At 46.1% G+C, this 20,751-nt stretch overlaps 2 protein-coding genes across 2 annotated transcripts; both read right to left on the reverse strand.

Annotated features, from left to right (window-relative positions):
* Window positions 1-7,076: 7,076 nt before the first annotated feature.
* Window positions 7,077-16,884, reverse strand: katnb1 (katanin p80 (WD repeat containing) subunit B 1). The gene is made up of 20 exons (XM_084436602.1): window positions 16,750-16,884; window positions 15,629-15,844; window positions 15,293-15,423; window positions 14,820-14,937; window positions 14,483-14,583; window positions 14,304-14,345; window positions 13,695-13,778; window positions 13,285-13,400; window positions 12,660-12,731; window positions 12,397-12,547; window positions 12,043-12,227; window positions 11,431-11,582; window positions 11,244-11,291; window positions 11,044-11,108; window positions 9,975-10,211; window positions 9,540-9,689; window positions 8,530-8,606; window positions 8,360-8,434; window positions 8,123-8,239; window positions 7,077-7,824 (listed from the first exon to the last, which is right to left on the reverse strand). Exons 2-20 carry the CDS (start codon window positions 15,666-15,668, stop codon window positions 7,689-7,691), a joined length of 2,097 nt encoding a protein of 698 aa, XP_084292728.1. The 5' UTR covers window positions 15,669-15,844; window positions 16,750-16,884; the 3' UTR covers window positions 7,077-7,688.
* Window positions 16,885-17,332: 448 nt separating this feature from the next.
* Window positions 17,333-20,593, reverse strand: tmem208 (transmembrane protein 208). The gene is made up of 6 exons (XM_084437274.1): window positions 20,440-20,593; window positions 20,040-20,135; window positions 19,850-19,909; window positions 19,309-19,445; window positions 18,758-18,842; window positions 17,333-18,540 (listed from the first exon to the last, which is right to left on the reverse strand). Exons 1-6 carry the CDS (start codon window positions 20,443-20,445, stop codon window positions 18,403-18,405), a joined length of 522 nt encoding a protein of 173 aa, XP_084293400.1. The 5' UTR covers window positions 20,446-20,593; the 3' UTR covers window positions 17,333-18,402.
* Window positions 20,594-20,751: the final 158 nt, after the last annotated feature.

Here is a 20,751-nt window from a genome sequence, read left to right on the forward strand (position 1 = left end):
TTAATGACTGACAAGCAGAGAGGAAACAGTACAAGTTAATCAATAATAACTAGGCTCACTATGAACAGTGTGTATTATTGGCTCTGTTCTGACATCAGTGCACAGTTCATTCCACCACTGTGAGGCCAGGACAGAAAAGAGCCATGGCTGTTACGGAGTAGGGAAGTTTTGTGGAAGAGCATGGGGCTGTTGAACACCAGGTCAGCAGCAGCTTTCTCCAGGAGTCTGATGGCCAACGCTGCAGGATGGCAGCAAGTAGGGAGTTGCAGGAGTCCAGGCGGGAGATGACAACAGCCTGGATGAGCACTAGCGCCGAATCACAGCCAGATTTCTTTCCTAGCACAAAGTTTGATAAAAGAGATGAGTATTAGCAAAGGCAAGGAGAATGATTATATCTGTACAATGAGCTATGATGGGGAAGAATTACACTATTAATTTGATTTCCAGGCATGGCATATACATGGCATGCTTACTTGCAATGGTAATAATGCCTTCAGGTAATAACACTAACTATGCTTGATTAATTTGATGTATAATGTGGCAAATGCTATAGTAGCATCAGCCCACTATAGCTAAATAATGCCAGACAAGATTACAGACTAATCAATGTATGAACAATGTCACATTGATCATGCTCAACATTATGTTAAAATTGAAATACATCAGACCTCCGAACGTAACGTTAGCATTAACTAACGTTAACCCTAAGCCGTTAGCATTAGCTACCGTTAGCATAGCTCCCTAGCCTATCAATATAGTTGATGTTAATATAAAGAAATGTAACATTAGATAATGTTAGCTAAGTTATTCAACATTGACACACTTACCCTCTAGATCTTTTCCAACGATGTCCTAAAGTAACCACATGTCATGATCATTTGCATCATAGACATACTTTCATATCTATGATTAGCATCATCGTAGCAGCTTCATTGCTAAAAGCTTAGCATGTTAGCCGACGTCATTACATGACTTCCTATCCAATCAGAGGCAGAGTAGGGCGGGTCTTCCTATGGTGACGTGTTTCCCGCCGAGCTCGCAGGACTCACGAACGCGCGACCAGCGTCCCCTAGGCTCGTGCACAGCACATGTTTCAAATGGGCTCGTTACAGGTATTGGTGGCTTCAAAAACAAACAAAACCCCATTGAATTAAAAGTTTATATTGATTAGATTGGTCTCTGATGCTGAATGATACCGAGAAAAATTTTGTTTTCCTTTTCTAGCCCTATCTATCATCATCCACTAACATGGGAAATAAGGTTCTTGGGCCGCATGCCGTGAGGTGACTTGCAATACCGGGCTTTGGCCACTACGTCAAATGGCTTCATGCGCCGGTGAGCAACTTTCATTGAAATGAATAGGCAGCCATTTTCAATGCCGTCTCCAGTTATATTATACCTCCATGGTCTGAACCCCAAGTCCCCAGGATTCGAAATCTAAAGTGAAGGCCTATTGAACCGCGCCATCTTGGCTAGATTTGTAGTCTTTTGGCTATTTCCGGTGACTTTTGTACTTGCGCAGTTGAGCTTTTCTGTCCGACGCGCGTCCACGAAAAACTTCACTTTTATGTGAAATGTATACGCACGTTCCCGGCTCTCTCGGCTCTCCCCGCTTTGATTTAGCAATGAAAACCGGCTTGCATATTAACCTGTTTTTGTCAAATATATCCATTGGAGAAATTATTTTTTCATCCAGGCATCTTAGTTTTAACAGGTTAAATATAACTGAACATGTTTTGTTTGCTAGTAGATGGTATTCATTCCGTTCGCGATAACGTTATTGCAGCCAGGCTAAATTCCTCCAGGGAGCCAGTGACAGGCGAGTTGAAGAGCTTCACTCCCCGCCAGCAGGAGCTTTGGCCGCTGCTACCGCATCTCGGATAACCCGCTGAGTTCGTGGCTGCTATTTCACATTCGCCCTTGATCAATCCCAATACCGATCCATGGTAACAATGAATCAATCGTTCAGATCAGATCGGCAGTTCTGCATGCATGTTACAACATCATTGTTAGCTTTATTAACATAACCATAGCCTACATAGGCGATTTTACCCTCTGAGAGTAGGGGGGGCAACATTTTGACGTGAGAAAAAAAAAAAAACAGTTCTGCCGTCTCGTCCCATCTATTTACAAAGAATACCAGTTGTGAACAGTATGCTAATAAGAAATCCGTATGACAATTCAATATGTACAACGCATCAAACTTCATCTAGACACCACGAGCATGTCAATATGACTTTATGACCGAGCACTAGGCCATACCCAACATCACAACATCAAACTGCAACTGTCTGCTGGTGCTAGCTTCCTCGCCGATGGTGATGTTGCTAGTGCTAGTGCTAGTGCTAGCTCCGATAGCCTCTGGAGCACTTCTGCATTCGATTGCACCTGCTGCGCTGTCATTTCGAGTGGTAGCTTCTTCATTAGCACTGCCAGATTTTATTTTATTTTATGAAGAAGTGGTAAATTGTTTTTATAGCTCTTTTTGCCATTATGAGCAGGTTGGCTAGTTGTAGCTTGTTGAGCACTGAGCAGTACAGTCAGATCTCATTTTTTTCGACGGACGAGTTGTGCCATTAGTGGATTATGAATATATATATATTTTTAAAGTTAGCCTAGTTTAAGTAATAAATACACTTTTAAAATTAATGATGATCTAACACAAACTGGTACAAACCACAATTATGTATTTAATAATTGTGTTAATTAGTAAAAAAAAAAAAAGGGTTAATTTTTTTTTTTTTTTTTTAAGAATCTGAGCAGAGTTGGGCTGTCGAATCAGGGGGGGCACTTGCCCCCCCTGCCCCCCCTATAAAATCGCCAATGATGGCCTACATTTATCTCTCTAACGTTAGGCTATCCATCTTACACCAGTCGGCCATTCGATAGCTAGAAGCGGTCAACGCCAACGTTGACTGAAAACACCCAAACATGTCATTTATCCACTTTGGGAAATGACCTTTTTTAAGAAACATCTTGCGGTCCCTTGAAGCAACAATCCGGAGTGGGTGAAGTTGCTTTGGCCTACACCTCCTCTGGATTGCAACTTCAACTGACAAAGCATTATTTTTTAATAAGAACAGCTCAAATAAATCAGTGTGTTATTTTTATGTGATGATGAACATACTGCTGTTGCTCTTTTTTTTTGTTAGTTTAGTATACATAGGCTAAGTACATTTTTGTACCAAGACATATTTGTTGCCATCACATTGTTCATTAATTTCACTGTTCTTCCTCATCCCTTTCCAACCCCCTCCTCCTCTCCCTCTTCTCATCCTCCCCAGCCAAACCACTCAGTGGGTCTGTTCTGTGCTCTCATTTTACATATTGTGGATGTAGCTGTCCCAGTGTATGACACACATGTGCTCCATGGCCATGCGTCCCACATTATTGTTTTTTTTTTAATTATATTTTTATTATCATCTGCTTTATTATTATAAATAAATACTTTAAAACTACCACTGAAGCTGTCTGTGCAAATTACAGTGTGCCTCCTCTTATCCTCACAGCTCAAGCCATTTTTAGGAGACCAGTTCACACCTCAACCAGACCTGCTGCTGTTTTGGACCTGCTTTAAGCCCTTTTTTTGTGGTGTCTGTTTTCTGTGTGCACTGTCAAGTAAGCCAACCCACCTTCAATGCAGTGTAGCCTCCACACTTGAATGGTTACAGCAGTCTTGTCGTCTACAAGCAACAGTCTCTGGCTTTGCATGGCAATTTATGTAGTATCATCCGAGTTCTACAAATGCTGTACTTTTTTTGTACTGTAAGTAACCCCTCAATTATTCAATTTTACTGGGGAGCAGTGACCATAGCCTACTTGCCAACCCTCCTGACTTCCGCGGGAGATTCATACATTTGAACTAGGTTGTGTAGGAGATAGGCTACAATAAATTAGGACAGATGCACATTTACTGAACAGGACAGACAAAAGTCGGACATTAAAAACAATTGCTCCATACACACACACATACACACATATATATATATGTGTTTCACATTTAGTTTTAATGCTTTTAATGTCTAATTTGTAATGCTTTTAATGCCCCCCCCCCTCCCCGCAATTTGGTTTGGAAATGCTCCCTATTTGAGGTCCCAAGGTTGGTGAGTATGGCAAGCTATAAGCTATTAATACATCCATGATGGCAAGCCAGCAACGCAGACACAAGTTCAAGTACCACAAATCCAAATACCACAGGTCTCTCTCTCCCTCTCTCTTTCTCCCTAGGCTACCAGAGCCCATTTAGTAAGCCTAGTGTACAACAAAGCCTCAAAAACAGATACCCTATACATTTTTACACTTTTATTAAACTATTACAACAAACAAAAAAGAAAATATCAGAGGTTTCTGTCAGTCTCCTCCTATTGGCCAGTCTGCACCTCCTCAGTCCCCTACATGCTGCCCCAGTTTACCTGGAGGACTGGCCCTAATGAATTCCTCGCAGAAGGCAGAACATTGCTGCTCCTAGGAACGTAACTCCCACAGCAAGGAATATTTTAGCCGAGGTCTTAGCTGAGAAGTTCCAAAACCCGCCGGTCTTCTTCTGTGCACCGCTGTCCAAAGCGCTGACCCTTGTCGGTGTTTCGATCATGGGGATGACCAGGGCTACTCTCGTCTTCTGCTGGGCGTTGGTGTTCTTTGTCGCAAAGGTCTCAGCTAACAGGTCCCAGACCCAGAACATGCTGGTCTCCATCTGCTGGGCGTCGGGCGTCTCTGTCCCCGTTTGAAGACCAGCAAAGCGGCCGTCGTCATGGTCCAGTAAGTGGCAGTCGTGGGTGATGAAGACGCGGTCCATTCTAGTGGGCGGAGAGGCAGCCCACTGGTCAGGCACAGTGAGAGACATCAGGGTGTCTCTGAAGGCCTTGATGTCCGAAGGATCGATCTTGGCCGCAGCCACCAAGAGAGCAACTCCAATGAGAAGCTTTAAATGCCGAAAAGCCATCAGGAAAGTCTGAAATGTTCACAGGAAATTAATGGTGAATGCACTCCAGGAGGAGACGGAATGTGTGATGGATCTTTACTTATTTGCTGTCTTTTATATGGCTATGATTGTTCTATGATGTCATAGATGAAAGCTGTGGAATCATCATTGAATGATCATCAGCATTAATTGTGCGTGTGTTCTATTAATACATCCATGGCTATGAAGCACAGTTTAAGCAGCTGCATTGGTTTCCACGGTGACGTGTCTCCTGAGGCGTGACTTGACCAATCAGGGGCCTCATTTATCATTGAGGTACGCCTTTTTTTACACGGTCTTTTCCGAGATTTCTGGCGTACGCACTCTTCCGCCCCAACAACACGATCTATCAACCAAAAAGGGCGTATATTTAGTCGCCCTTTTACCAAGCCCCCAGGATTCGAAATCTAAAGTGAAGTTTACGACTAACGTTAACGACGTTGGCGTTGACCGCTTCTAGCTATCGAATGGCCGACTGGTGTAAGATGGATAGCCTAACGTTAGAGAGATAAATGTAGGCTATGGTTATGTTAATAAACCTAACAATGATGTTGTCACATGCATGCAGCACTGCCGATCTGATCTGAACGATTGATTCATTATTACCATGGATCGGTATTGGGATTGATCAAGGGCGAATGTGAAATAGCAGCCACGAACTCAGCGGGTTATCCGAGATGCGGTAGCAGCGGCCAAAGCTCCTGCTGGCAGGGAGTGAAGCTTTTCAACCGGTCACTGGCTCCCTGGAGGAATTTAGCCTGGCTGCAATAACGTTATCGCGAACGGAATGAATACCATCTACTAGCAAACAAAACATGTTCCGTTATATTTAACCTGTTAAAACTAAGATGCCTGGATGAAAAAATAATTTCTCCAATGGATATATTTGACAAAAACAGGTTAATATGCAAGCCGGTTTTCATTGCTAAATCAAAGCGGGGAGAGCCGAGAGAGCCGGGAACGTGCGTCTACATTTCACATAAACGTGAACTTTTTCGTGGACGCGCGTCGGACAGAAAAGCTCAACTGCGCAAGTACAAAAGTCACCGGAAGACCAGAAAAGCACAACTGCGCAAGTACAAAAGTCACCGGAAGACCAGAAAAGCACAACTGCGCAAGTACAAAAGTCACCGGAAGACCAGAAAAGCACAACTGCGCAAGTACAAAAGTCACCGGAAATAGTCAAATGACTACAAATTTGCCAAGATGGCGCGGTTCAATAGGGCTTCATTGTTGATAGCGGTCAGTGAATGGAGTGACTGTATCCAGTTCTATTAATACATCCATTGTCTGAACCCAGGGTCGTATGCCCACCTCCCTTGTTCTCTGTAAAGCGCATTGTGTTGCCTCTGGGTATGAAATGCGCTATACAAATAAAGCTTTGATTGATTGATTGAAGAAGTAACAGCAGAAATGAACATCTATTTCAGACATGTACACTGTGATTGTTCTAGGATGCTCATTAAATACAGGCCAACTTATTAGATATAGATATCATATAGAACCATCCATACACAGCCTACATACATCCATCACAGATTATCTATTCTTGACATATGTACACTGTAGATCTGATGCACACTTTCTCATGTAGATATCCTTTATGTTGTACCCCTCAGAGGCAGGGATCTCTGGATTCGTGCAAATGTGCTGCTCTCTAGTGGTTCAAAGGAGAACTGACAAGCGGTTGCATAGACAGTCTTCCTGATCTGACAACTCCCTGGAGCAAAATGACACCTTTGATGTAGATAAGCAACATACAGAAACAACGTTCACATCAGAGTTGTGTTATACAGTAGGCTACAGTAGAAGTTTACATCCCCCTGTTGCTGACCGGCTATTCAGACTATCGATCATCGTCCCTCTTCACTGGCCACTGCTGCCCTCTGCTGGTGGGGAGTGGACACCTAAGACCCCAGACTGCTTCAAATACAGATGGATTTCCAAAGATCAGTTCTCTTTCAATCAATTTATTTCACATTGCCATTTAGTGTCACAATACTTCAGAGTGCATCTATGTTTACATCTCAAATACAGAGTGTAGAAAAGGATTCTGAAAACATTTAAATAAAAATCGGTACAGAACGTTGCCCTACGTCACACCCAGGCCTCATGGTCCAGGGTTTGTGTGTGCATGGGTCAAGATCACTTCTGTGAAGAGCAGGTGAAGGTTCGGGATGAATCGTCTCTCGCACAAATGAAAACAGAAAAGCTCCTACTGGCTCGTGTGCATACGCGCGCTCGCACGCACACCTCTCCTTCACATACGCACATCTCACCGATGCCTCACACAGTCGAGGAATCATAAGTGCTCAGTGTCCTCAGGAGGCAGATTCTGGGTACGCCGACGCCTAACACGGAATCCTTCAGTAGCGTCTGGACACCATATGAGCGGGATTCATCTCCCACCCGCCCAGCCCAGTCCAGTCTCAGAGTTCGGCCACACGCAGCGACGGTGTAGGATTGACCTCTCGGCAGGTGGGTGAGAGGAGGCGGACACACACCGCCATTTAATCAGTCGGACTCGTCCACTCACAACGCTCGGACCGCTGGGTCCTTGCGGGCGTCCATATTGGATCTACATGTCATTCAGCTGCACGTCCAGTGTCAGTAGTCCAGTGGGCGAAAGTACTTACAGTAATGCCCGCACACTGCCAAAAACCGGAGAGGCTTTTTTGTATACAAAAATATATTTATTTGTAGACACTTGGGAGTATTTTGTATTTCTTCACTGGTCTAGCGGGGCCATGAGCAGCTGTAGCTCTTTGAAGGCGCTGCCGTGGCGACCCACCTGGTCAGCCTTACTCTTGACCACGTTGCAGAGGTTCTTCAGCTGCTTGTAACAAGCCTTGCACTTCCGCTGTCTGGGAGCACGGAGGGAACACAGTTCAATACTGCAATATTTGAATATTGAATTAGCTCAGAGGAACAGAATAAAATAGAAAGTTTATTTTGTCATGTACAACCAGTACGGGTACAGGAACATTACCAATTATTGTTATTGCTTGTCTTATCGCTTGGACCACAATGGAAGCACTTCCTTCTGTATATCCTTGATGATTTGAGTCATGGACCGCACAGTATGTTTCTATTTGTGCCTTGTTTTTTTTTGTTCGTTTTTTTAAGTGGTCAAATTAACAGAGGCGCAATAGTGAGACTGACCGTTCCTCTCGGGTGATGTCCACGCCAACAGAAGGGGGCGCTGTGAGTGTTTCTGAGATGAAGGGCCAGAAACGCTTTAGGATCAGCTTCAGAGACGTGCAGCCTGTTTGGACATAACTGACCACACAGAGAGGAGATAGGATTATATTTATATTTATATTACGCATGCATGCGCGCACGCGCGGACACACACACACACACACAAAAAACGTCATCAGCGCGCCTCTACGTCCTCACCTCTCGTACTTGCTCTGTAAGAGCTTCTCTATCTGGGGAAGGATTGACGTACACAGGTCCAGTTTCCATAGCGACCTGAGACAGCGAGAGGGTCAATTATAGACACCAACACCAGTCAGATGTAAGCTAGCGGTCATCAGGTACAGCTGTGTGCGAGGAGGACCACTCACGGTTTGAGGTTGACTATGTTGAGGATGTCAACGACGATGGGGTCATCTTTCAGGGACACAGCGGAGTCCAGGGCGGCCTGGAGAGCAGAGATCACACAGTCATCATCACGCAGCTTCACTTAGGCTACGGGTGCCTTTGTCCCATGTTTCTCGTTAATGTTGTGTGAACGTTTGTCTGAATGTTCGTCTGAGCTAGCGGGGTTTTTCCTGCATAGAGGATTTTTTGGCGCCCCCCAAAGAGAAAAGTGCCAAAATGCTAAAAATTTTGAATAAAAATAGCAATTCAAATCCTTTCCAAATGTGTTTGATAGGTTGTTTCAAGTGCAGCACATTCCTCTTTCTTGCATTGTCCATGGCTTGGTCCACTAGTAATCGAGATAATTAATAGGCAGGTTATCGGTATCTTAAACATTTTGTCTTCATATCCATTTTGTGTAATGTCAGGAGATTTCCTGCGATTGTGAAAAGTGAGCTCAGTCAGAATGACTGGCCTAAATATGCTGGTAGGATACTCTAAATTACCCAAATTTTAGGATACCCCAAATTATGTGCGCATCACCCCCCAAAGACCCATTCTGAGCCAGGAAACACCCTGTCTAGGGCTGCACAATTAATGGTGCATTCATTGAAATTGCAATTATGAGCTCTGCAATTAAATAGTCACAAAAGGCTCCAAATAATAATTCAGTTTTGCACTGTGTGTGCTGGGGGCACGTGGATGAATCATGGGTGTTTATGCTGTCTGACGAATCACACACATTCCCCCTGAGTGCGCTGTGAGCAATTTCCCTGCTAGACATAGACAGCATACATTTCTCTGATTTTTGTTCTGTATAAATAAAAAAATAAAAAAAATAAAAAATTATATATATATATATATAAAAAGGTGGCACCACAAAAGTGTGTTTTAAAGTATTAATCATAATTGCAATTACAATATCAGACAGATAATGGCGATTATTGATTTTGGTCATAATGGCGCAACCCTAGTCTGAGTGTCTGCGCCTTGCCTTGACGTCCCCGCCGCCCCACACCGCCCTGACGGTGTCCAGGTTCCGGTGTCGGCTGGTCAGCATCAGGCACATGGTGTCGTGGCCCTTCCTGATCTGGGACAGGGCCTCCTCGTCCCCCAGGGGGCTGGGCCGGTTGATACGCGCAGGCTAGTGGAGAGAGGGACACTTTATACTGGATGAGGACGGGGTAACTGTGTTTGTAGAGGGTTTTCACGGGCGGCCATGTTGGAGGTTTAAGCTTAGGTTTGGTCTAACTAGCTAGACAGCTAGCTAGCTACATTCAGTAGCCTAAAACCTCCAACATTGCCGACTGATGACAGGCCATGAAAACCTTCTATTACGGAGTGAGGTAAAATGCATATCCGTGTGTGTGTGTGTGTGTGTGTGTGTGTGTGTGTGTGTGTGTGTGTGAGAGAGAGAGATACTACTCACAGGAAGGAAATCTCCCACATTGAGTCCTATTGGTTTGTTCCTGGTAGAGAGGATGACGTTGGGCTGTGGTTTGGAGGCCGCAGGCCGGGGGGCGGGGGGGTTGGCGATCACCGGCCGGGTCAGTGCGGACGTCGCCGCGGGGACGGGAATGGGGCGGGGCGCGGAAGACACGACGGTAGGCTCCACCCTCAGGATGGGCGTGGACGAGGCAATGGGCGGGATCTTCAAATGAGCAGGCTGAACGGATGAAGACACACACACACACATACACTATAGCCTTATTTTCACTGTCGTGCCGAACCGTTCCGAGCACGCAGGATAACCGTTCCGACGGTGTTTCCACATGGGACCGGTTGGGCCCAGAACCGTTCGCAGAACCGTTCCCTTGGCACGGTTGTCTAACCGTGCTGAGTGAAGCAGAACCGTTCTTTAGTAGAAATGTGAAGAGACAAAACAAACTACCATGGCAACCGACAATAACAACATTCCGTGGAACGCAACAGCCCGAGAGGTGGAAACAGACACTGTAACCATTCCCACGGGTCCGGAGCGGCACGGCTTGAGCACGGTATCGGTTCGGCACGACAGTGGAAATAAGGCTAAAGATACAACTTAGTCACTCACACACATAGGTTCACACTCCTATACACCTGCAGTCATGCATAAAGACAGACTGTCATATGAAGAGGGGATGACCATGATGGATGTAGTCTGTGCGTTATAATGGGTTAGGGCAGCGCTTCCCAAACTTTTCAGCACCCAAAATAACGGTGCCAGAGACTCGCGACCCCCACTATACCCGGAGGTGGTTGAGGCAACATCTGCGTGCACACACTCTAGGACTATCTGCATTGTATTATTTAAAATGTTAATACTATTTTTACCTTCTGTAACAATTATGGTTAAAATAGGCTATCTTTTTAAAATTGCATTTCACACATTCTAGAAATAGGCTATTTTTAATCCTTTTTATGACGCGACCCCCCTCCCCCTGTGACCTCATCTCACGACCCCCCCCTCCATCCCCCTCTCGCGACCCCCACTTTGGGGACCGCTGGGTTAGGGTTACCTGCTGCCTGTCGACTTCGGGGGTCATCATCTCCAGAGCCGGGTTAGGCCTCACCACGAAGCCCTCTTGAGAGGGAGAGAGACGTCAGACACACACACACTCGCCATCGCTTCAACGACAGACCAACGTTTTGAGGCGGAGAGGTGCGATCCGAAGGCGGAGAGGTGCGATCCGAAGGCGGAGAGGTGCGATCCACTCACCCTCCTCCGGCGGGGCAGGAAAGGGCTCACTCTTTGGGGGGGTGCGAGCTGAGGGGAGGGGGGGGGGCAGATGTTCAGTATGGAACTACATCAAACACTAAACCACAGCGTGAGAACATGAGCCTGTATTCTGCGGTGTGTCTAGAAGAGTAATACTTAGTAGTAAGTTACGTAGAGGGATGCCTACATATGGCGCTCTTTGGCTGGAAGATCTCGTTGTAGTCGTCGGCGTTGCGTATCTCGGCGGACGACTCCTTCTCCTCTCTCTCGTCCTCGCTGCTGGGGCTCCGCCTCTCGCCCTCCGGGCTCCGGCGCTCAGACTCAGAGTTCTGCTTCACCCTGGGAGCCCGGCACACACACACACGCGCGCACACACACACACACACACACACACACACACACACACACACACACACACACACACACACACACACACACACACACACACACACACACACACACACACACACACACACACACACACACACACACACACACACACACACACACACACACACACACACACACACACACACACACTCAACCCCCGTCTGCTTCTCTACAAACCTGCTACACTCTTCAAAACCTCTCTCTTTCAGCCGTCTCGAGATTTAATTCCAGAAGACCTCAATTTCGAATTGATTGATTGATTTTCTTAGGAGTAAAGAGACACAAGGGAAACCTGATCCCAGAAGTGAACGCCTAAGTGCTCGCAGCAGAATGGCGATTTACGCCGCGTTCCTCAACGGTGAATGGCTGCTGTATCAGGAGGGTCTGGCGGGGGGGGGGCGTAGCGTACCTCTGTGCGCTACATGTGGTCATGGGTCGGTCGTAGTTGCGCCGTAGCGTGGATCCTTTAGGGGAGGGCTCTGTGAGCGGCTGGTCGTCCCGGATCACACCCTGGACCACGGAGCCGGACTTCTTCACCCTGGTCAGGTCCACCACGTAGGAGGCCACGTTGGTCAGGTGGTAGGACACGCCGATCTGGGGGGAGGAGACGGGAGGAGGACAGAGGGACAGATGGACAGACAGAGGGGGGGGGAGAGAACAGTGACATGGGGGCTATGAAACAGAGGGCGAAGCAAACCCGAGCAGTTCTGTCAGCGGTGACGGTATCCGTCTGTACGTCCGCCCCCACCCGGTCCCAACCCACCAGCTGGTGGTTGCAGATGGCCAGGTCCGCCACCCGGCCCCAGCCCACCGGAACCACGTCGAAGCAGCGGTCCGGCTCCCAACCGTACACACGCAGCGAGTCCGCCGTCCCACTGTACAGGCAGCACCCGTCCGGGTCGAAAGACACGCACCTGCGGCACAGATGGGGGGGGGGGGGGTTAACGGCGATGTCTGATGTCTGAGAGTATGGTGGCCGTCCAACCACATGAACATCGAGGCAATGGAGGACGACGGAGAGCTGACCTGACTGGACCCGTCTCTCCGGCCGAAGAGCCGATCATCTCAAACTTCTCCAGATCCCACAGTTTGATGGTCCTACACACACACGCACACGCACGCACACGCACGCCCACACACACACAAACACACACACACACGGAGGACTGTGATGACTGGGCCAATCACAGCCAAGCGAGACCACCTGTTGCTGAGGACAGTACTAAGTGTGGTACTAGGGCTGTACAATAAAATCGATACAACAGTACATCGCAATATGTTTTTCCACGATACTGTATCGATTTTCTGCGGTACAGTATCGATACAGTAAAAAAATAAATACACACACACATGTATATATATACTGTATATATATATATATAGAGAGAGAGATAGATAGATAGATAGATAGATTATATTTTTGCACAAGTAAATATACAGAACTAGACACAGAATAGATAGAACAGATATAGAAAATTAAGAACAGAATTCCGTCATACTGTAGATACATTATTCATGTTTTAAATGGATTTAAAATGTCCTTACATTCTCTCCACCCTCAGGATCAAATCCGAGCGGGGGATGGACTTGTATTTTAAGCTGTATTTTAAAAGTCGTGAGGTCCTTGCCAATACTCAGCCCTGTGTGGTACCTGTCAGAGCTGCCGGACGCCAGCAGGAACTCGCTGGGGTGGAACTGGACGATGTTGACCGCTCCGGTGTGGGCCGTGAACTCGGTGATCATCTTCCCCGCCGTAATGTCCCAGAGCTAGGGGACACAGGGCGTGGGGGAGAGGACAGTGACCGGCTGACCGGTGACAGGGAGGAGAGGACAGTGACCGGCTGACCGGTGACAGGGAGGAGAGGACAGTGACCGGCTGACCGGTGGCTGTGCGTCAGCTAGAATAGTTGCATCTCAACAGTCTCTTCTCTAGCCCTTCATCTGCTGGACATGTGAGAGCACGCCAGCGCTGCCGAGGCGCTGTCCTCTGCTCGTATGGGAGGGAACGCGGGAGATGGGGAATGAGAGTGTGTGGACAGAGAGGGGCAGGTGAACTTGTACCTTGATGGTGCTGTCATCGCTGGCGGAGGCCAGCCACTTCCCATCGGGGCTGAAAGCCAGACACCTCACGGCCTGGGTGTGACCCTGCAGGCAAACAAACAAACAAACACACAGGCACGCACGCACATACACACACAAATCAATATCTCCATCAGAAATATACATACATATGAGGTTTTAGATGTCAATGAAATGTCCTGGTTAAACGGAGGTCCTCCCCCCCCCCCCACCCAATACTTCAGACCAGACAGAAACAGTGGGTGGGAAGGTAGGTATTCTCTGTCTCATTAATCCCCATGGGCTAAGTCCTCCTGTCTCACAAAGCATTAGCCCCGATTAGCAGACCCATCCCCAGAGCCAGCACGGCTAACAGGATAAGTAGCCCCCTGACTAGCAGGCTATCCAGACAACAAAGTGCAGCTCCTTTAAACTGGATCAGGAGCCTGAGGATGAGTGAGGATTCTACCGCAGCGCACAAGTGTAAAGGTGCATCAGCGCGAGACCCTGAAGAGTCAAAGCCTCTCTTCTGCATGGCAGTCTGCGCACAATTCACACACAAACGTACGCACGCAAGCTATTCTTGTACCTGAACACACAAGCTATTCTTACCTTGTACCTGAACACACAGCCCTTTCTCCGAACGTCCCACAGCTGAGGGGGGGAAAAAAGGGTAAAGTGTACTGTAGAGGAAAAATGACTCTGCGACACACACACACACACACACACATACACACACACACACACACACACACACACACACACACACACACACACACACACACACACACCTTGATGTGTGTGTCCATAGAGCCTGATGCCAGGTATTGCCCAAAGGGATGGAACTCCAGACTACAGATATTGGCCTTGTGTCCCGTCAGGGTCCGAAGAACTATGAATAAAACACACAACGTTGATATACAGTAGCACTCTCGTTCACTCTCTCTCACTCTCTCTCACTCTCTCTCACACACTCTCACACACTCTCGCTCACTCTCGCTCACTCTCGCTCACTCTCGCTCACTCTCGCTCACTCTCGCTCACTCTCACTCACTCTCACTCACTCTCACACACACACACACACACACACACAAAACAGCTGACTCCAAAGGAAAAGTGCAGTCTCACTCTTGGCTGCCTCCAGGTCCCAGACGCGCAGCGACCCGGACTGTGAGCCTGCCGCCACCTGCTCCTCGGGGCCGCTAAACTGCACACATTCCACTGGGTTGGTATGACCCGTCAAACTCTGAGAGAGAGACACACAGAACACCAGCAGAGAGAGAGAGAGAGAGAGAGAGAGATAAAGGGAAACAGAGAGAGGAGAGAGAGAGAAACAGAGAGGGAGATTGAGAGAGAGAGAGAAAGAGAGAAAGGGAGAGAAAGAGAAAAACAGGGAGAGAGAAAAACAGAGAGGGGAGAGAGAGAGAGAGAGAGAGAGAGAGAGAGAGAGAGAGAGAGAGAGAGGGAGAGAGAAACAGAGAGAGGGGAAAACAGTCAGAGATGGGCTTTAGTGACAAGCCGAATACATCAGACCCCGCATACAGACGGGACAACATACCAACCCACAACACACGCAGAGCTGCACTGTGGCAGTCATTTACCATGACGCAGTTGGGTTTGCTAACGGCCCAGATGTTGACCCTACAGTCATCCCCTCCGGTGGCCAGCAGGCGACCCGAGCTCTTTCCCAGAGCCACGGACGACACGTTGCTGCAGTGGGCCACAATCTCCTCTGAAACACAGCAGGCCAGGCCATGTTTCACTGATCTTCACAACACAGGCCAAGGGGAAGCCATCTGCCTCAATTTGTTGAGGTTGCTATTCAAAGATCTACTGAGTTGGTGCAGACCTTGGAAAGCAGACTTGACTGTGTCAGTGCAACTACACCAAAATAGCGATCGGCAATGGATTGAATAAAGATGCAGATAGATACTCACGTAATCTCCATGATGTCTTGGTGGAACTGGCCACAGCCATGGTGGTGTTTACAAGGGCTACACCTAATGGAATAAATTGTGACACCAGTCACTTTCTGATGCTTTGATTGGATAGTTGTGTTACCAAGCCAATGACAGCTGTTGATGGAAGTTGAAGCAGTAGATCTTCCAACGTCAGCTTCTCCTCATCATATATCCTGGTAGCTTCTCTTACAACTGACAAAGGAAAGAAGCTGGATTTTAATTATAGTTTTATTTAGCTTAGAATTATAATGATGTAACTCTAGCCAGTGTGCATGTACAATACAATGTTTCTCGTACTGTGTTGTTTTTCGTCGTGCTCTGTGTCAACACTCTGATGAGTGGTCAGTGATGTCTTAATGTTATACTGTACTTTTATAGACCAAGTATCATTGTGGAGTGACACAATCTTTAGTTCTCTACTTCTCTAGCCTCACATCGACTTGGCACTGGCTTAGGCAAGGAGTTTATGGGACAGGTGGTTAGGGGTCGTAAAAACATTCAAAGCAGGTAGGTAGGTATAGGGTGACGTTACTGCTTTATTGATCCCCGAGGGGAAATTACGGAATGGACGGTGAACAAGATATCTAGCTAGCTATGTTTGCCAGCTAGATGCATTTGAACTACTGCTATGTTGTGGTCTACCAGCCGCGCCCTAACCGTGCTGTTCTTTCCAGCGTATCCAGCTGGACTAAAATTACTTACTAAGCAATTTACTTAGCTAGCCAATATAGTGCTAGCTATGCTAACGTTAGTTACGTGTGATCGTATATTGGGCTATCTAGCATTTTGCTAGCTGGAAAATTACTTGGCTTCTAACGTTACTCAAAAACAAAACAAACACGAGATGGCAAGTACAAAATGTAGCACGTTATTGTTAAAGTGGCGAACAAGCCGGTTGGGGTTTTGTTGGCGCAACTTGGCAGCGCAGGTTAGAAATAGCGTCACCGTTACTGATTAGCTAGTGCTAGCTAGCTAGGCTATTGTTAGCCAGCTAGCTAGAGGTAAAGTTAGCTAGCAAACCAACTATGACTAACGTTGCGATTCATAATGTATCAGCTCAAAATATTAGTTAGTTTTACATTGCAAACCTAACTTACCTGAATTTGCTAGAAACTTAAAGTCCCCCGGGTTCTGAGAAACGAAAATCACCAGATATGAATCCAAAAAAGCTGGAAAGTTGCTAGCTAGCTACTAATCTGCCAGCTTTCAAGCAACTTGTTGTTGAACCTGAGTCTATACAACTGTCTGCAGCTTAGCAACAAGGCACAGTCATGGGGGCACAGCAGGTCCTTCTACTTCCGGATGTCTAAACAGATGATGCAGGAATCGAAGCCATGAATACTTGAATGCATGGATGTACTCGAGGGAATTGCAACCCCTCCCCCAAAGTACCTGAAGGATCTAAAATACAATCAGAGGTTATTGCATTTTACATGGAAATCATTTTATATTAAGACTTTGAAGCAGTATCTAGGCATACATCGACATAAACAATCAAAACGCAAGCATTGCGTGTCAGATTATTGTACTGTCATCATGAGAAACATGCCAGCTATTGCTCATCTCTGCTGTTGAAGAAATGCACTTGAAAAGTTGTATCTACTGATTTATTGATACTCTGGGCTGTAACTGTGTTCATGTGAAGTGGCATTGTTTTCCAGCATTGATAAAGGCAGAGGACAGGGACTAGGCAGACCTGATGGACAGTACATCTCAATGTTTGATCTCATTTCTTTCATTCTGCTCTCTACGTGTGTTTATATATATATATATATGAGTTTGAGTTTGCTAATGCCATATGGTGAGCACTGCAGATAATCCTAAATACCATCAACGGGTGAAATGACAGCCTACATGAGCATACTACTCCCACATGTTAAAGGTGCTATATATATATATATATATATATATATATTGCAAGTACTGTATTTGATCTATCCTAAATACCATCAACTCACTGCTCATAGTGGGCCGGGCCAGCTCAGTGTTCATCCCAACTAATTTATCTGTCTGCGGTTTAGTTCCCACAGCAGCTCGTGTGCCAATAGTATTAAGACATTGGTACCGCACAGTATCTCTGTGTCGAGAGCAATACCATTGGCTCACAAGCCTTGTAAGAGTTTTTTTTATTTGTATTTATAAAAAAAACTCTTACAAGGCTTGTGAGCCAATGGTACCAATGTCTTAATACTATTGGCACACAAGCTGTTGTGGGAACTAAACCGCAGACAGAGATTAAATTAGTTTCGGACTCATCAACATTTTTTACATGATAAGTTCATAATCAATCATTTTTTGGGGAAAAGCAATACCTTCATTCCACAACTTTCTAAGAGCTGTATTATTATTTTATGATTCATCTACACACAAAAATTGATAGCATGTTTAACAATTAATATTTCCAAGTCCTCAGACAAAAAAGATGATTTGAAGATATCTTCAAATCCATTAAGAGAGAAAGTGACATAGCGAGAGAAGAACAGAGATAGGACGGAGAGAGAGAGAGAGAGAGAGTAAGCCAGCTGCCCCACATGCTCTGGTTCATGTCCATGCCTGTTCCTCCTGAATAATTTAACTAGAGAGTTCCTGGACATCTGTACATCAGGTTCTGTATATAAATAAAAAAAAACACTGCACAATCTGTACTGTGCTGGCGAGCTAGCCAGATGTTATGGAGAACCCGGGATGAGTGGAAACGCTGATGGAGGCCTCCTCCGAGGCCCACCGAGAGCACAGTCTGCTCAGCATGGTCAGAATCTCTTCATCTGTCTGCGCTCCTGTCGTCTCTGTTTCTTCTCATTGACCTCCTCTGGGGCTGACGGGCCCTCTGCTGAAAACCAGGGGCCCAGGAAGTTCACCCACAGCAGGTGCATTGCACGGGCAGGGGCCTAATGTTGAGAGAGAGAGAGAGGGAGAGAGAGAGAGAGAGAGAGAGAGGGAGGGAGAGAGAGAGAAATGGAGAAAGAATAACCACAAAAATAGTGCAGAGTGAAGGAAAAAAAGGGAAAAGATGGGAAACATGTCAGTTTGATTCCAATTAGGAGAGTGCAATAATACCTATACATCAGTGATCTATCGTGCCAAAAGCCATAGGAAAACTCTTACCAGTAGCCAGAGATACCAAAAGTAGGAGGAGATGGTGCTGAGCACTTGTACTATGGCCGTAAGCAGGATGACATCTTTCAGGTGCCTTGAATGAGAGAGCAACAATCAACGCTAAGGGACAGACTGCTATGACTGCTGCTTTGAGTAATATATCCCATGCATTGTACTTAATAGATTGAGACAATGATATTAAAGCTTGAGCTTCTTGTCTTTGAAATTGAGAGTTTAACATGTTTTTGAAAGATTTTTCAAGGTGCCCACCCAAATCCATTGTATGACCAAAACAGTGGTAGAGCAATTCAGACTTTCTCAAAAGTGCTAGTTTTGTCAACATTTTGATCTGAACCATTGTGTATATGATCATAAGTAACCTTAAAACAGAGCTAAAGATGCATTTTCCCTTTACTACTCCTTTAAGTTAAGGATATAATGTCAAGTTAACATGTTCATGGCCATCCAAAAGGAAAATGTATGATATCTGATAATAATACAGACACAAGCATATGCCACCCCCATGCTCCTCAACTCCCTGTGCTGTTCTTAACACTCACTCTGCCATCCCCTGCTCCATGTTCAAGTCTATGCCTCCGTCCTGCAAGCTGCCATCCTCAGCAAACGCTGGCTTAGCCATGGTAGCCATAGAGCGGTAACTGCCGACATATACTGCCAGTGCAAACAGCAGGGACAACTAGAGGGGAGGGCAAGGGGAGTGAGTGAGTGAGTGAGTGAGTGAGTGAGTGAGTGAGTGAGTGAGTGAGTGAGTGAGTGAGTGAGTGAGAGAGAGAATGTGAGTGAGAGAGAGAGAGAGAGAGAGAGAGAGAGAGGAAAGGGGAAGAGTGAGAGGTGGGAATGGGAGAAGATGAGGAGGGGAGCAAGAGAGAAAAAACAACAAGCTATGGTAGCTGAGTGATAATAATAATAACATCAACAACAACAACAATCCCTTCACTTTACTGTTCAGAAGTAAAGGAGCAGGAGTAACATTGAACAGTCTTCAAAGTGTTCAGAAGTAAAGGAGCAGGAGTAACATTGAACAGTCTTCAAAGTGTTCAGAAGTAAAGGAGCAGGAGTAACATTGTACAATCTTCTCACCCATGTCCAGAATGTAGACGAGCTGTAGAAGACTAAGAGGTTTATGGCAATGTATATCGCCTATGGGAGAGGGAGAGAGAGAGAGAGAGAGAGAGAGAGAGAGGAGAGAGAGAGAGAAAAGTCAACAATTGATGAATTTGATTTTCTAAATGTGTGTTCGGTAACTATCCTACTATTAAGGACATCTTACATTCGCTCCCAAGATGACTCTGGTGTAGAACTTTAGCGTCGCCTCGTTCTCCTCGTAGATTTGCTTCTTGCCTTTAGTGCCGACCTTACCTTTGGGCTGTGTGTTAAAACGAAGGGTAACACGTCAATCTCGTATAATCGCTAACGTTACAAATCCTTGGGTGTTGAGTCCCTTCATAGTAACATCAGCATTGCTAACGTTAACTAGAATAGCTTCCCTGTCTGGGTAAGAACAAATATACTAATAACTTGGTAGCCAGCTAACTAGCTAACTTTGTTCTGTAAGTTAGTTGGTTCGCTTGTCAAATACGGTACTTGCAAGGCAGGGAATCATAAGCGAACGTTAGCTATAATGTGACAGGCAGCTAGCCCCTCTTAATAGCTAATTGGGAGACCCATACCGCCATTCGGACGTTGGCACTGTGCTGCTTTTCCCTTCAAGTGGTGGAGGATCCTTTCTGACATCGACCTGCACCGCACACAGCTGTATAAAAACGCTGTTATAACAAAATAATGTTTAAATCAACCACTTGACTACTACTTCATAACTGTCAACCTCCATGGAAAGCGCCCAGAGAAGTAACACATCAGCGTTGTGGAAACTGATTTCCGGCGCATGAAACTTTCGTCACTAACTGTAATCCAATGAATGGGCTTGATGGTCATGTATGTGAGATGTTGTGTTATTTCAAAATGAATTTAGCAATCTTTGA

Source organism: Borostomias antarcticus, assembly GCF_949987555.1.
Source record: "Borostomias antarcticus genome assembly, chromosome: 4".
Classification (NCBI taxonomy): Eukaryota; Metazoa; Chordata; class Actinopteri; order Stomiiformes; family Stomiidae; genus Borostomias; species Borostomias antarcticus.